The sequence below is a fragment of the Notolepis coatsorum genome (assembly GCF_963971535.1).
Source record: "Notolepis coatsorum genome assembly, chromosome: 4".
Classification (NCBI taxonomy): domain Eukaryota; kingdom Metazoa; phylum Chordata; class Actinopteri; order Aulopiformes; family Paralepididae; genus Notolepis; species Notolepis coatsorum.
This window is the reverse complement of record NC_140168.1, coordinates 81903082-81918892: the sequence shown is the minus strand read 5'-3', so window position 1 is coordinate 81918892 and position 15811 is coordinate 81903082. Positions and strand designations below refer to the sequence as shown.

Below are 15811 nucleotides of genomic sequence, written 5' to 3'. Positions count from 1 at the left end.
ATACTTGTATTAACCCCAAAAATCGGGCTCGCGCGCTGCGCGCGCTCGCATTACATTTACTAAATAATGCCCTTTTATGATTTCAGGCACCTGCCTTTCTAAGGTCTTGTGCACGTCCCTGCTCCAGGCCATCAGGGAAAACCCCTCCCACCCACTATACACAGACTTGGCTGACAGCAGGAGCATGTTATAGGCTCACACTACCTAAATGCAGCACTGAACGGCACAGGAAGTCCTTCATTCCGACAGCCATCAGACTATACAATGCATCACTGTGCCTCACTGCATCACTGAGCACAGAGTGACAATTACCATCTTCCTGGACTCTTACTTTTTAAACAGCACTGTGCATTATTACACCTACTGTAGACTTCAGTATATTTTTACTGTATTTATTTACTGTATCTTTTATTCAATTTTTATTCTATTTCATTTTATTCTATTCTTAGGCCATTTGTTTTGTTATTCTTATTTGTGACTTGTTCTGTCTAAATGTTTAATGTTGAGTGATTTGCAGTGTCAAATTTCCCTCAGGATAATACATTTCTATTCTATTCTATATCTTTGAAAAGTCTCCATTTATTCAACACTTCTGAATTCACTGACAAACTGAACTGAACTGACAAAAATAAGGTGCATAAAAAAGCAAACAAAATTCCTCCACAGGCTGGACCATCATAAGTAGAGAGGCAAGCAGCGTTTGGGGACAGAGTGAAATCTTCTTAAAACACTGCCCCTCCACTCATTCCTGAACTTTTTTGTTAAGTCCTTCTCACATGCCAACTGAATTAAATTGGCCTTAGCTGCGTCGATGAAACATACTAAGGCGATGTTCTGTAAAGACGTTCTTGAGGGTAAAAAACGAATTCTCACAGAGTGCCGTGCTAGCTTCAGTAGTGTTGTTGTTGACATCAGTGCCCACTAGGGCTGTCCCCGACTAAGGATTTGGATAGTTGACTTTGATTATAAAAAAAAAAAAAAAAAAAAAACGTTTTTTTTTTTTTTTACCAGGGTGGGCACAGCTGACTCAGTGGGCGGGCCCGGCCCCCTAATGCCCGCCCATGGCGCCGGGACTGTGTACTAGGGACATTATAGATTTGTTTGAGCTCTTGAAAGGATCTGAGACCGTATTCACTGTATATGTCAGATAGTTTGTGAATACCTTGTCTTTGCCAATTGGGAAATGTAGCTGGTTTCCCTCCCAACGTTAGGAACTTGTTACATTCACCCACACAAGAGCTGAGTAATCACACACCCCACGCCTCTCTCACAGCTCTTTCCCCTTCCTCAACACACACACACACACACGCACACACACACACACACACACACACACACACACACACACACACACACACGACTATTAATTATATATCCTGGGGATCACCACTACATCTACTAGCTAGCAACAGACGGGCTAATCCACCACAAATGGCTCCATGATATATACTAGTCCATACAAATTCACTCAAGTCATACTCATATGGTGCTAATGCATTTTTACATAGTCACAGGGTGTACGTTGAATGAATGAATGAATGAATGAAAACTTTATTAACAGATTGCAGAATGGGTACAGTACAGTACAGCTCAATACATACAATTGTTAAGGGGATGCAGACCAGAGAAAGACTTTCGTCTTGTTTACATCAGGGTCCCCCATTTTCAATTCATCGTAACATATATGACATACATGACATACAGATAGACAGTACTGCTACATCTATACATTTATGACATACCAGATTTGCAATTACAGTACTGTTTGTGATACAAAAAGAGTCCAGAAAGAAAAGAGTATATACATTAGGCGTAGAAACTGTACATTGGATTGGGTAGGTGGGGGTGGGGGGGGACTGTACATTGGAGGTGGTTGGGTGGGTGGGGGGGGGGGGGGGGGGGGGGGGGGGGGGGGTTGGGTAGGAGTGGGGGGGGGGGGGTTGGGTAGGAGGGGTGGGTGGGGGACACTGTACAACTGTACAAACAACACTGTACATTGGATTATTGACAAGACCATACTTGGTAATTTACTGTACATTGGAGGGGGTTGTGTTCGGACATTTACAGGGGCCAGTTTCGAGTTGCAGTCTCCCTTAGGTGTTTTTTGAGAGTGTTTTTGAAAGTGGGTAGTGATTCACATTCCTTTACAGCTTTGGGTAGGGCGTTCCACATTGATGTAGCATAATTGCGAAACGTGTTTAGTCCCTTGTTTGAGCCGAATCTGGGTTTAACATGATTTGTGGAGCTCCCTCTGGTGTTGTGATCGTGGTATTCACTGACCTTTGGGAAGTATTTTGTCATGTACATGGGTACCTTGGTCGTGTAGTGTATCTTGTAGACCAGGCCCATTGCAAGTTGCTGTACTCTGTCGTCTACTCTAAGCCATCCTAGGTTGTCAAAGTGGGCAGGGGTGAGGTGGGTTCTAGGAGTAAGGTCAAGCAGTAGTCTGACCAGTTTGTTTTGAGATGTTTGTAATTTTATTTTTAGCACCTTTGAGGTGCTTTGGTACCATGAGGTGCAAGCATAGTCGTAGTACCCTTGAATGAGTGCTCCTGCTAGAGTCTTCAGGGTATTCTTGTTTACCAGTGAGGAGATCCGGTACAAGAATCGTGTTCGTTGGTTGACTTTTTTTTATTACATTGGATGCCATTTTGTCACAGGAAAGATTTGCCTCTAGGATGGAACCCAGGTAGGTAATATCTTCTTTCCTTGTGACAATATTGTCACCCACTGTAACTGAGAAGCCGTCGGTCTTGCTGAGTTTGTTATTTGAACCGAAGAGAATGGACTCTGTTTTGCCCATGTGTAATGATAGTTTGTTATCAGCGAGCCATATGCAGATTTTGCCTAGTTCTGAGCTGAGGGTTTTTTCAACCTGTAACTTGTTCTTGTCAGAGACCAGCAGGGCTGAGTCGTCCGCAAACAGGAACAAGTTGCAGTCACAAGCTGACGACATGTCATTTGCATAAATTAGGAACAGTAGCGGACCTAGTATGCTTCCTTGTGGAACACCGCAGTTTACTGTGAGGGGGGGGGGATAGGGTACCGTTTACCTCCACCATCTGCTCTCTCCCCTCCAGGTAGGATTGCATCCAGCTCACTGATAGGTTTAAGCGTACTTATACTTTGTGAGCCAACCCCGGGCCCTGTGAGTAGCTAGCAACAGACGGGCTAATCCACCACAAATTCACTCAGTCATATAAGGCCCCCAACTATTGGTTAAGGTTAGAGAATTTGTCTTAGAGCCAAAGTATAGACGCAATCAAGACCCTCACGTCATCACGTCACTTTTTGTAACACTTTAGACGTCACGTCCGGTCCCGAGTGGACGCAGCACTTCCGCGTTCTTTGCATAGCAACAACAGTGCTATTGCAACCATAGATATCTATAGAACACTAGATAGCTTAAGGCGGAGTCACCAGCGTCACTGAACCGCCGCCATCTTGCTCCAGTTAGCCTTGAGTGAGAGTGAGTGAGCTGCACAGACAAAAATACTCATAACTCGCTGAAATATTGACGGATTTACAAACGGGTTGGTTTGCTATAAACATCAAAGATGTAGTTATGATGCTGCATACTTATAAAAAAAAAGTGTTTTAAAGATGTTTTTTTTTACAAACCGCTTGAATCATAGCCACGTTAATAATGCTTGTAATAAACCAAACCGTTTGTAAATCCGTCAATATTTCAGCGAGTTATGAGTATTTTTGTCTGTGCAGCTCACTCACTCTCACTCAAGGCTAACTGGAGCAAGATGGCGGCGGTTCAGTGACGTCGCTCTCCATTGGCCGGCAGCGCGGGCAAGCTATCTAGTGTTCTATATATATCTATGATTGCAACAGCAACAGGGGAGCGCGGTTGCAGCAGACAGAGCCTGGGATGGCGAACGACAGGGACCCGTTTAAATAACGCGTGTCAACTCAAAACCCGAAGTCGAAGACAAAGTGGTGTCCGTTGGGGGATCTTTCCAGTATTATATTATGGAGGGACCGAGTACTCCTCGGGGACTGAAGCCTTGTTGAAGCCGCCCGCATGGCGTCGTCTACTCAAGTCCGGTTAGGCCAGCAGGCCTTAGCCGCGCTAGATGTGGCACTTCGAGTCCCTTGCCTCTTTATTATCGACGCCATTTTTAACTCTTATTATGATCCCGGGTCGGGATGGGCCGGGACGTCGGGCAAGATCTTCATCAGAGTCATGGGTAAGATAACTGTTGTGTACCACCACTACCTATACTACTACATGGCCAGCAGTCAACCGCACTCAACACAGTGACAGCTAGCCTGCTAACATCGGCCTGTGTCTCTCTCTGTCACCTGCACTCAACACAGTGACAGCTAGCCTGCTAACATCGGCCTGTGTCTCTCTCTGTCACCTGCACTCAACACAGTGACATCTAGCCTGCATTATGGGGTAGAACACATAGTAGCATACTACAAAAACCTAGGGGTCCACAAAGACGACTTCAAACTTGAAATGGTAACAACCGATGAGGTACTCAAAAAATTGAGCGCCCTCCAACCTAACAAGGCCACTGGCCATGACAACATCCCCTCCAAATTCCTCAGAGACGCAGCAGCCGCCATCACCCCAGTTATCACTCGCATAATAAACCTCTCTATAAAACAGGGACACGTCCCCAAGGACTTCAAAATTGCGAGAGTGACCCCTCTGCACAAAAAGGGCAGCAAATTAGACCCAGGCAACTACCACCCTGTTTCTATTCTTACCTCCATCTCGAAAGTCATGGATAAAATAGTCTTCGAACAGGTCGAAAAGTACCTGGCGGAAAAAAAAATCTAATCTACGAATTCCAATCTGGCTTCAGAACGTCCCACTCCACTGACACATGCCTCCTCTATTTGAACGACCACATCAAACAAGAGGTGGACGCGGGCAAATACTGCGGCATGGTCATGCTGGACCCACAAAAGGCCTTCGACACTGTCAATCACTCCATTCTGATGGACAAGCTAAAAGCAATTGGTTTTGATAGCTTATCAGTGAGCTGGATGCAATCCTACCTGGAGGGGAGAGAACAGATGGTAGAGGTAAACGGTACTCTATCCCCCCCCCTCACAGTGAGCTGTGGTGTTCCACAAGGAAGCATACTAGGACCGCTACTCTTCCTAATTTATGCAAATGACATGTTGTCAGCCTGTGACTGCAACTTGTTCCTGTTTGCGGACGACTCAGCCCTGCTGGTCTCTGACAAGAACAAGTTGCAGGTTGAAAAAACCCTCAGCTCGGAACTAGGCAAAATCTGCATATGGCTATAAACTATCATTACACATGGGCAAAACAGAGTCCATTCTCTTCGGTTCAAATAACAAACTCAGCAAGACCGACGGCTTCTCAGTTGCAGTGGGTGACAATATTGTCACAAGGAAAGGCGAAATTACCTACCTGGGCTCCATCCTAGAGGCAAATCTTTCCTGTGACAAAATGGCATCCAATGTAATAAAAAAAAGTCAACCAACGAACTAGATTCTTGTACCGGATCTCCTCTCTGGTAAACAAGAATACCCTGAAGACTCTGGCAGGAGCACTCATTCAAGGGTACTACGACTATGCGTGCACCTCATGGTACCAAAGCACCTCAAAGGCGCTTAAAACAAAAGTACAAACATCACAAAACAAACTGGTCAGACTACTACTTGACCTTACCCCCAGAACCCACCTCACCCCTGCCCACTTTGACAACCTAGGATGGCTTAGAGTAGACGACAGAGTACAGCAACTTGCAATGGGCCTGGTCTACAAGATACACTATACGACTAAGGTACCCATGTTCATGTCAAAATACTTCCCAAAGGTCAGTGAATACCACAACCACTACACCAGAGGAAGCTCAACAAATCATGTTAAACCCAGATTCGGCTCAAACAAGGGACTAAATACGTTTTGCAATTATGCCACATCAATGTGGAACGCCCTACCCAAAGCTGTAAAGGAATGTGAATCCCTACCCACATTCAAAACCGCTCTTAAAGAGCACCTACGGGTGGCTGCAATTCGAAACTGGCCACCGTAAATGCCCAAAACCCCCACCACCTCCTAATAGACAGTCTCCTCCCCACCGCATGTATATATTCCCTCCCCGCCGTTACCGTATGTATATCTCTCTCCCACCCACCCACCCCCTCCTAATGTACAGTCCCCTCCCCATCATATGTATATACTCTGTCAGGATCTAGGGGTAACAGTACTGTATATTTGAATACCGTTTATGTCACAAATGTATCAGTACTAAATACCTATATGTCCCTATGCCATAAATGTCATGTATGTTGTGTATGTCATAAATGTCTATATGAATTGAAAATGGGGGACCCTGATGGAAACAAGACAAACGTCTTTCTCAGGTCTGCATCCCCTTAACAATTGTATGTATTGAGCCGTACTGTATTGTACCCATTCTGCAATCTGTTAAATAAAGTTTTCATTCATTCAGCCTGCTAACATCGGCCTGTGTCTCTCTCTCTGTCACCTGCACTCAACACAGTGACAGCTAGCATCGGCCTGTGTCTGTCACCTGTCATTGATTGATTGATTGGAAATTGTATGATTGCAGAATGGGTACTGTTCTGAAGGATCAGATTAAACCGAATATATATATTTATTTATATATATATATTTAATTGTATTTGTATATCCCCTGATATCCCTTGTATATTCCTTGTACAATATGCATTGAATATCCCTTCTAGTCTACTGAACATCCCATAATAGTCTCCATTCTACCATTGGACGAGACCTTGGTGCCAGGTCGCCATACCCCTCAGACCAGGTTCAATCGTACCGCTCAACATGTATGGACAAGTCCTAGTTCCGCGTAGGAATATGTCTACCGCACCACTAATGGTACTATTTGTTCATAGTGCGTATATATACTGCGCTATTAAAGTAGAGCTTTCTTTTAGTCCAGTTCCTTACCCTCCAACAGAGTGACAGACGCAAAAGCCTCCCCGCGAACCACGTGTGGGCAGTAAGGCCAATTCGGCCCAGTATCGGCATTGAGACATCGTGTATATTAATATTTGAATAGTCATATTTGGCACTATATCGTCGAGTTGGACGTATTCTATTAAGCTAATAATAGTCTATTCATATGTAGTGCCTCGTGCGGTAAGAGTTCTATAGTAATCAGCACCCCCATCGTTTCGGGCATCAGCTGGACGCTTATCCAGGGTGGTTGACCCCACGTGAAGCTGCACCCGAGGAGCTCCAGGCCAAAGAGCGAGTGGACCTGTATATTGGATTATTCTACCGACGACGGCTAGCCTTCCCCGGCTTGGATTATGCTTTGAGTACTTTGATTATTCTATGGATAAAGGCCAACACTGCGGTGTGTTGGAAATACCCCCCCCGGAGAGGACGACAGGTGAGACGGCGCTCTGCACAACGAGGTCGCCTCACGTCTCTCCATCGTGGACCGGAGGACGCCGGCCACAGAGAGTCCAACTGCTTTCATCTGTGGATCGAGGATCGCTGGGCACCGGGTCGCACGACTGTGGGCTCTCCCAGGATACCCTCGGCCAGACGGGATACAGCCAGACTCTACCCCCCCCCCCCTCCAGCTGTCCTACAAGCAGTCGGAACCTTCCCCTAGTGTATCCAGCTATATAATCATTCAAGTATCATTGCTATTGTTCCCTAAATATTCCAGGTTGTATATTTGCTTCCTGCGCAATCAGAGATTGGACATTCGATATTGATCTACCTACGAATACTCATTTGCCATAAAAGTGCATACTATTTCAAATCATAAATGTAATTAAGTGATCGTTGTACATACCTTTTGCTATGTATTATTATTAAACGCAGACTTTCGACTTGGTACATTTGTGTTGGATCCGTTTCATCAGGTGGGAGTGTTTATCATAATTATTCATACCTAGTACTGGGTGGCCAGAGTCTAAAGTACAAGAGGTAGTGGTAGTAAGTATCATATCTAACAATACAGTCAGGGAATTGTACCCCTCAGTTACAGGTACAATACAGTACGGCTCAATACACACAATTGTTAAGGGAATGCAGACCAGAGAAAGACTTTCGTCTTGTTTACATCAGGGTCCCCCATTTTCAATTCATCATAACAACATGACATACAGATAGACAGTACTGCTACATCTAGACATTTATGACATACCAGATTTACAAATACAGTACTGTTTGTGATACAAAAATAGTCTAAAAAAGAGTATATACATTTGACGAAGAAACTGTACATTGGAGCCGGAGGAGGTTGGTAGGTAGGTGGGTGTATGGGGGGGGGGGGGGGGTTGTGTAGGTGGGGTGGGGTGGGGGGGCGACTGTACATTGGAGGTGGGTGGGGTGGGGTTGGGTGTCACCTGTCATTGCGGCATCAAGTAGAGTGCTACACTACTTTACCCCGACCGAACCGTTTAGCTAGTATCAGCAGTTAAATATGCTGGAAGTGGGGTTTTGTCTTTGTTAAAATAAGTGGTCTACGTGTTGAAATAATAGCTCTACATTCCGACAGCCGTCACCGATATATATACAGTGTTTTGGTCAGTAACATGGGTCTCCCACTCCCTCCGCTCTAACAGTAAACAGTCAATCCCCGTTCCCACTTTATCAGGAGAGAGAACTCCACGCTGCAAAAATGGTCTGACAAAAACAAGAAATAAAAACGAGTTATAAGCAAATATGTGGTTGAAACACGTCAAATAATATACCAGCTAATTTGGCTTGGCAGGATTTCTTAAAATAAGAAACTATATATGGTTTTTTCTCTCCTGGTTGGAGAAAGTGGGAAAGGATACCAGAAAATGTATTTTGTGTTAATGTGTTTACTGCAGAGCGGATGGGTCAGAGGGAGACCCATGTCACTCACTGACCTAGCCCCTTTCGTGACTGTGATGCACGCCAACATGGTTTGGCCAGTGAATACACAGTCACTTCCTAGCCCACAGCAAACCAAGCAATGTTGACCATGAAGATCTGGTTTGATTGATTGATTGATTGATTGATTGATTGAAAACTTTATTAACAGATTGCAGAATGGGTACAGTACAGTACAGCTCAATACATACAATTGTTAAGGGGATGCAGACCAGAGAAAGACTTTCGTCTTGTTTACATCAGGGTCCCCCATTTTCAATTCATCGTAACATATATGACATACATGACATACAGATAGACAGTACTGCTACACTGTCTATTCGAACCGTTCATTATACAAGTATCAGAGAAATGTCAAAGGTACTCACAGTTGCACGAGGGTTTCGTACAAAAATACGGGATGGTTTGAAAGCTCTGCGTTGCTAATAAACATTTTAAATAATTTGTATAAACGTGTAAACATCAGAGGTCAGCATTGCATCAAAATGGCTTACTCTCTTCCGCTTTGTGACATGCCGGAGCGCTGCCTGTGATTGCTGGGCGCACCAGGCATGTCACAAAGCAGAAGAAGAGAAGAAGCCAATCACAGCGCTCCGGCATGTCACAAAGCGGAAGAAGAGAGTAAGACATTTTGATGCAATGCTGACCTTGGTGATGTTTACATGTTTATAAAAATTATTTAAAATGTTTATTAGCAACGCCGAGCTTTCAAACCATCCTGTATTATTTTTTTATCTACTTTTCCTCCCCCTTTTTCTGTATTTTTCTCCTATCCCGATTTAGTCGTTATGCCAATTCCCTTCCTGGTCGTTGCACGCATTTCCCCCCACTTGCCGGCTTAGGGAGCGTTGATGGATACATGTGGAGTCAGCCAGCCGCTTTTCACCTGACAGCGAGGACTCTCACTGGGGGAGCAGGCGCCCCGATCGACCTGTAGGAGTCGCTGTTTACAACGACCAGGATACACACCCCACCGGTATGGACGACCGACCAAGCCGGAGGTACCGCTGACAGCTGGATTCAATACCAGTGTCTCTGCGGTGGTAGGCAGGCGCTTAGTCCGCTGCGCTACCCAGCCGCCCACCATCCCGTATTTTTGTCCGAAACCCTTGTGCAACTGAGTACCTTTGAAATTTCTCTGATACTTGTATAATGAACGGTTCGTCCAGAACCAGATCTTCGTGGTCAACATTGCTTGGTTTGCTGTGGGCTAGGAAGTGACTGTGTATTCACTGGCCAAACCATGTTGGCGTGCATCACAGTCACGAAAGGGGCTATCACTGACCAGACTATATCAGATGGTGGTCAGAATGTAGAGTTATTTAACACTTATTTTAACAAAAACAATACCACTTACATCACCCGTACCAAGAAGCAAGACTTCTGGTTTCACTCAGCCTTTTTACATTTTAACAACGGTGTATGAGCCAAAGCTATATATGTAGGTTATTGTATTATATGAATGTTTAATATTGATTGGATTTAGATAGTCATTGAACCGTCTTATTTGTCATAATAGAACATTCTAGAACAGAGCTGATAAGAAGTAGTCTTCACATGGAACCAGAACGAGGCTATCACGAGGCAAGGAGGCTCTTGAAAAAGCATTTGGGAAATGGATACAAGATCTCAATGGCGTATAGAGTTAGAGACAAGGCACTGAACTGGCCTACTATCAAGTCCGATGACTGAGAGGCGCTCCAGTGGCTCCACTCCTTTGGCCTCTATCTCACTGGATGCCTCAACGCTATGGCTGACGTGGAGTACATGCAGGAGCTTGACAGCATATCAAATATGCGTGCCATCACAGCCAAGCTTCCGTACAAGCACAGGGGCGGGGAAGAAGAGGGTGAAGCCAGTTCTATGGTCACTTGCCATTGCTAACTAGCTACTTGCTAGTCACTGGTGTTTACAAAACGCTAACGTCCTTTGATTTGTCTGGTGTTTTTGTTGTTAGCAGGGAGTTTCTTTCAGCCGAGGCCTAAGCCTTCTTGCTGTTAGTTGATTTGATTTGTATCGGTTCAAAACAAGTTTGTTAATCTCATCCGTATCATTTTATATAGGTAGCAGTTAGTGGCAAGGTCAAAGTTGGGTCCCAATGCAAAGCTGTTGAGAGAAAGCACACAGGTTAAGTAGCACAGCAGCTGCTGTATTGTGATCTACCTAAACTAGATCTATGTTGCTATACCAGGGCAAATGGGTCTCTCTCTCTACTATTGATTGATAGGTTACATAATTTAACGTTGGCACATTTTCTACACCTTTGACCAGTATGTCTGCTCAGAGACTGCTTTAGATCATGCATTAACCAAGAGGTCTAGATTTGGCACGACAGCAAGACAAATCTGGAACAGGCTAATGTGTTAATATATTTAAATCTACAATAGGCTATTTAGACTTTTTTTTTTTTTTTTTTTAAATGTGTCCTCGAGTCGCGACTCGCTAGGGTATGTTTTCATCACACTGTCCTGGCTAGGGTATGTTTTCATCACACTGTCCTGGCTAGGGCATGTTTTCATCACACTGTCCTGGCTAGGGCATGTTTTCATCGCACTGTCCTGGCTAGGGCATGTTTTCATCAGACTGTCCTGGCTAGGGTCAGTTTTCATCACACGTTCCTGGCTACAGCATGTTACTGTCCTAGCTAGTGTATGTTTTCATCAGACTGTCCTAGCTAGCTACTAGGGTACGTTTTCGTCATTGACTGAACATTTTAATGAACAGATTGCAGATTGGGTACAGTACAGCTCAATACACACAATTGTTATGGGGATGCAGCAGACCAGAGAGACTTTCGTCTTGTTTACATCAGGGTCCCCCATTTTCAATTCATAATGACTTATGACATGTACACAACATACAGATATAAAAATCTAATCTAAATCATCTAATCTAATCATGACATTTATGACATACAGATATACAGTGCTGTTACATTTGTGACATACAAGATATGCAAATATACAGTACTGTTAAACAGAGACCCTAACCGTAAATATATACATATCAGACTGTGTCCTAGCTAGGGTACAGATGGGGAGTTACTCAAGGACGCTTCAACATGCTCCCGGGGGAGTGGGAAATCGAACCGGGAACCTTTTGATTACCAGACGGCTTCTCTACCTCCTGAGTCACTAATTTCAGGGCCACTGTTCAATGATGGCAGCCACACATTACACTATAAAAACACGATAGTTGATGATGATAAATATTTCACTTCATTAACAGAAATAATCTAAAACTATTAAGTCTGCTATAAAAGCTATTCTCCCTCTCTGCCACTGTGTGTGTACGTTTAATATAGGCTACTGTTTTTGACATGGATTAGGCTAATTCGCTTTAACAATCCTAATTTTAAAGTGTATTCAAAAGGAAGATATTGATTTATATATATTGTGTGTGTATATATATAATATACACGACGCATGCAGTATATCAAAATATATTTTTAAACTTATTTCCTGTGCTGGCACAAGCACTACAATAGTGTGGAGTGGAGAGATAACTCATAATACATATACTCATAATACATATACTAACATGGAGATATACTAAAAAGATATTTATCATTTTTGGCCAGTAAAAACCTCTGGCTGGTAGTTAAATAAATAAAATAAAACGTCCCTGTTCTTTTTTTTAACCACTTTTTCTCCTTCAATTTTTCTCCCATCCCAATTCCGCTGTGCCAATTCTCTGTCTTCTCTGTGTTTTTTTTCTTTTTTTCTTTTTTTTCTGTTTATGATTTTCCTCCTCCGATTTTCTCCCCGTCTCAATTTAGTCCTTGTGCCAATTCCCCCCCCTCCCCTACCTGGCGCTGTAAGCATGTTCTCCTATGAGTCGGTGCAAGGCGTCCCGAGTTGATCACACGCTTCCTCCAAGGCGTGCACCGACAGCCAGTGACGTATTTTCACTTGGCAGCGAGGGCTCTCATTGGTGAAGCGTAACGCGTGGGAGGGCACTAGGGCTGTCTTAAATACTTCGAAGCTTCGTTCGATGGCACAAGCTTCGAACATTAAAAAAAAATCGAAGTTAAAAAAAAATTTTTTTTTTTTTTTTACTTCGGTGTGTGTGTGCATGGGGCCATTGGGTGGGGCCGGGGGACAAATACACTGGAGGAAAGGAGCCCAGCTCAGCACTGCCCGAATTATATCATCACTATTGCCTGTTTGAAGGATATCATCCTCAAACACATATACAACACCTACACGCCTATTCTCAGTCCTTGCCCCACAATGGTGGAATGAACTACCCACCCCAGTTAGGACAGCCGAATCCCGTCCAATCTTTCGCCGTCGACTAAAGACGCACTTCTTCAACCATTATCTGAAAAAAAAAAAAATCGAACCCTAACTAACCTTACTGTCATGCACTTGTCCTAATAAACTAACCTACACTGTAACACGCAACACTTTGATGAATATTGTTACTCAGCTGATAGAGTTGTATCCTTCCTGATGACCTGTCGTACAGAACTTGTAAGTCGCTTTGGATAAAAGCGTCAGCTAAATGACTAAATGTAAATGTGAATGTAAATGCCTTGTAGAATTCCACACATAAGAAAGAAAGATACTGGGATCCAGTGGGATGAATAAACAAAATAGGAAATAAAATGTAGAAATGCATGCAATACATAAATAAATATTAATCTCCATATATAAAATAGAACATTTAGATAAGGTGCTACTGAGATGTTTTGGTGAGTTCTTTGTTTTTTTGTGGAAGTAGCCCTTCTTAAAAATGCATGAACATTCACTGATAATTGGTCTGTAGTGGAGTCTACAAGGTCTACATTGCCGGACCATGTAGAATCCGGACCTTGTAGACTGACATAATTCTGTGCATAGTTTAGTCTACACAGGCCATATTTCAAATAATCAAAATCTTACTTCATTCATCTTAAACATTCTTGATTTGGGGGATTGGTAGTTCCCATGAAATCTGAAGTTGTTCAAACGACAACAGCGATCCACCTTGAATTAAATCACACAGCCGTGTTGGCTGCGTCACAGTCACGAAAGGGGCTACTTAATTCATTAATCCAATCCACTTTATTTATAGAGCACATTTAAAAACAACAAAGTTTACCAAAGTGCTGTACAAGTCCCACAACATAAGATAAAAAAAAAATTATAAAAAAAAAAGTAACAAAATCTTTTTTAATTCGAAGCTTCGAATTAAAATCTAAGCTCGGCCCCGAAGGTTCGATTGCCAAAAAAAATTCGAAGGTCAGCCCTAGAGGGCACGCTATCTCCACCAAGTCTTGCTCCGCTGAGCAAGCGCCGAGACCTGACCTGTAGGCATCGCTGTCCACAACGCCAGATTCCCACCCTCCAGCTTTCCACCCCCTAATACAGCCAATTGTATTAGTGTGAATGACCAGCCAAGCTGGTGGCACGCTGGGAGCTGGATTCGAACACAGTGTCTCAAGTTTCAAGTTTCAAGTTTCTTTAATAGTTGTCATACAGAAGTACAGAATACTTTTGTACAAAATGCTTCTTACTGTTGCGCTCCAGAGACTGTGCATGACAAGATAAGTATGAAATAAAAACATAGTAAAAATTAGAAGAAAAAAAAGAGGTCACAGTGTTCAGTTTAGACATATGTACAATGTTCGTAGACGTAGTTACCATACAATATACAATACTGTGCAGTGTACTAATATACAATACTATATAGTGCAAGGCATAAATGGACGAGGTGCAGTTTAGGTACAATTCACAGTAGGTGTACGAGTTGTAGTGCAAATCCTTTATCAATAAATATAAAGTGTAAGTGTGTTTGTGTGATCTAAAGTGTGGAGAGTGGGTGCTGCAGTGTGTTGTTTGAGTGAGTGAGTGTGTGTGTGCGTGTGGGTGTGTGTGCTGTGTGCATTTGATGGTTGTTGCATAGTGATTATTGTTCGTTTAGCGATTATTGTTCGTTTAGCAGCCTGATGGCCTGGGGATAGAAGCTCCTTCTGAGTCTTTCTGTGCTCGCCATAAGACTCCGGTATCGCTTGCCTGACGGCAGCAGTTCAAAGAGGCAGTTGTTCGGGTGGCTCGAGTCCTTAATAATTCTCTTAGCCTTCCCCTTGCACCGCTTGTTGTAAATGTTCTGGAGGGTGGGAAGCCCCCCTCTAATTGTGCGTTCGGCTGAACGTGTCACTCTTTGTAGTCTGCTACGGTCTTGTGCAGTGCTATTCCCAAACCAGGAGGTGATGTTGCCGGTCAGGATGCTCTCTATTGTACATGAGTAGAAGTTCCTAAGGATCTTCTGACTGACTTGGAACTTCCTTAGGCGCCTGAGGAAGTAGAGGCGTTGTCGTGCCTTCTTCACAACACTGTCAATGTGTGTGGTCCATGTCAAGTCCTCGGATATGTGGGCTCCGAGGTACTTGAAACTGTTCACTCTCTCAACTGGTGCCCCGTCGATGCTGAGGGGGCTGTAGTCCTTGACCCCCGACCTCCTGAAGTCCACAATCATCTCTTTTGTTTTGCTGACGTTCAGGGACGTTCAGGGACGTTTTCCCAGCGTTGGTGACGAACGCAATCTCCGCTATGCCACCTGACCGCCCTCCCTCCTCTGTCTTGAACGTTGCTCGCATATGCCCCCCACTGGGCGGTTGTAGGGAGGATAGAAGCCTTGCATCACGTGTCCCCTCCGATACACGAGGAGGCAGCCTGTCTCATCTTTTCACCTGCCAGCGCGGACTCATTGGCGAGGAGTAACGTGTAGGAGGCTCACACTACCCCCGCCATTTCCTGTCTCTGCTGTGCAGGCGTCCCCCAACCGACCTGTAGGAGTCGCTGTCCACAACGTCCAGATTACCACCCATCGACTTCCACCCGCTAACTCCGCCAAATGAGTTAGTATGACGGCTGGCCCAAGCCGGAGGCAACGCCGACAGCCGGAGTCGAACCCGGTGTCTCTTGCGTTGGTGACGAGCGCAATATCCGCTGCGCCACC

At 44.2% G+C, this 15811-nt stretch overlaps 1 protein-coding gene across 1 annotated transcript in view; it reads left to right on the top strand.

The window, feature by feature from the left end:
- The first annotated feature begins 3855 nt into the window (after positions 1 to 3855).
- The window catches only part of rnf139 (ring finger protein 139), a 33262-nt gene continuing 21306 nt past the window's right edge, over positions 3856 to 15811 (top strand). Inside the window, exon 1 of the mRNA XM_084312250.1 lies at positions 3856 to 4199. Coding sequence (XP_084168376.1) covers positions 4034 to 4199 — 166 coding nt within the window. The 5' untranslated portion in view covers positions 3856 to 4033. The remainder of the gene's footprint in view (positions 4200 to 15811) is intronic.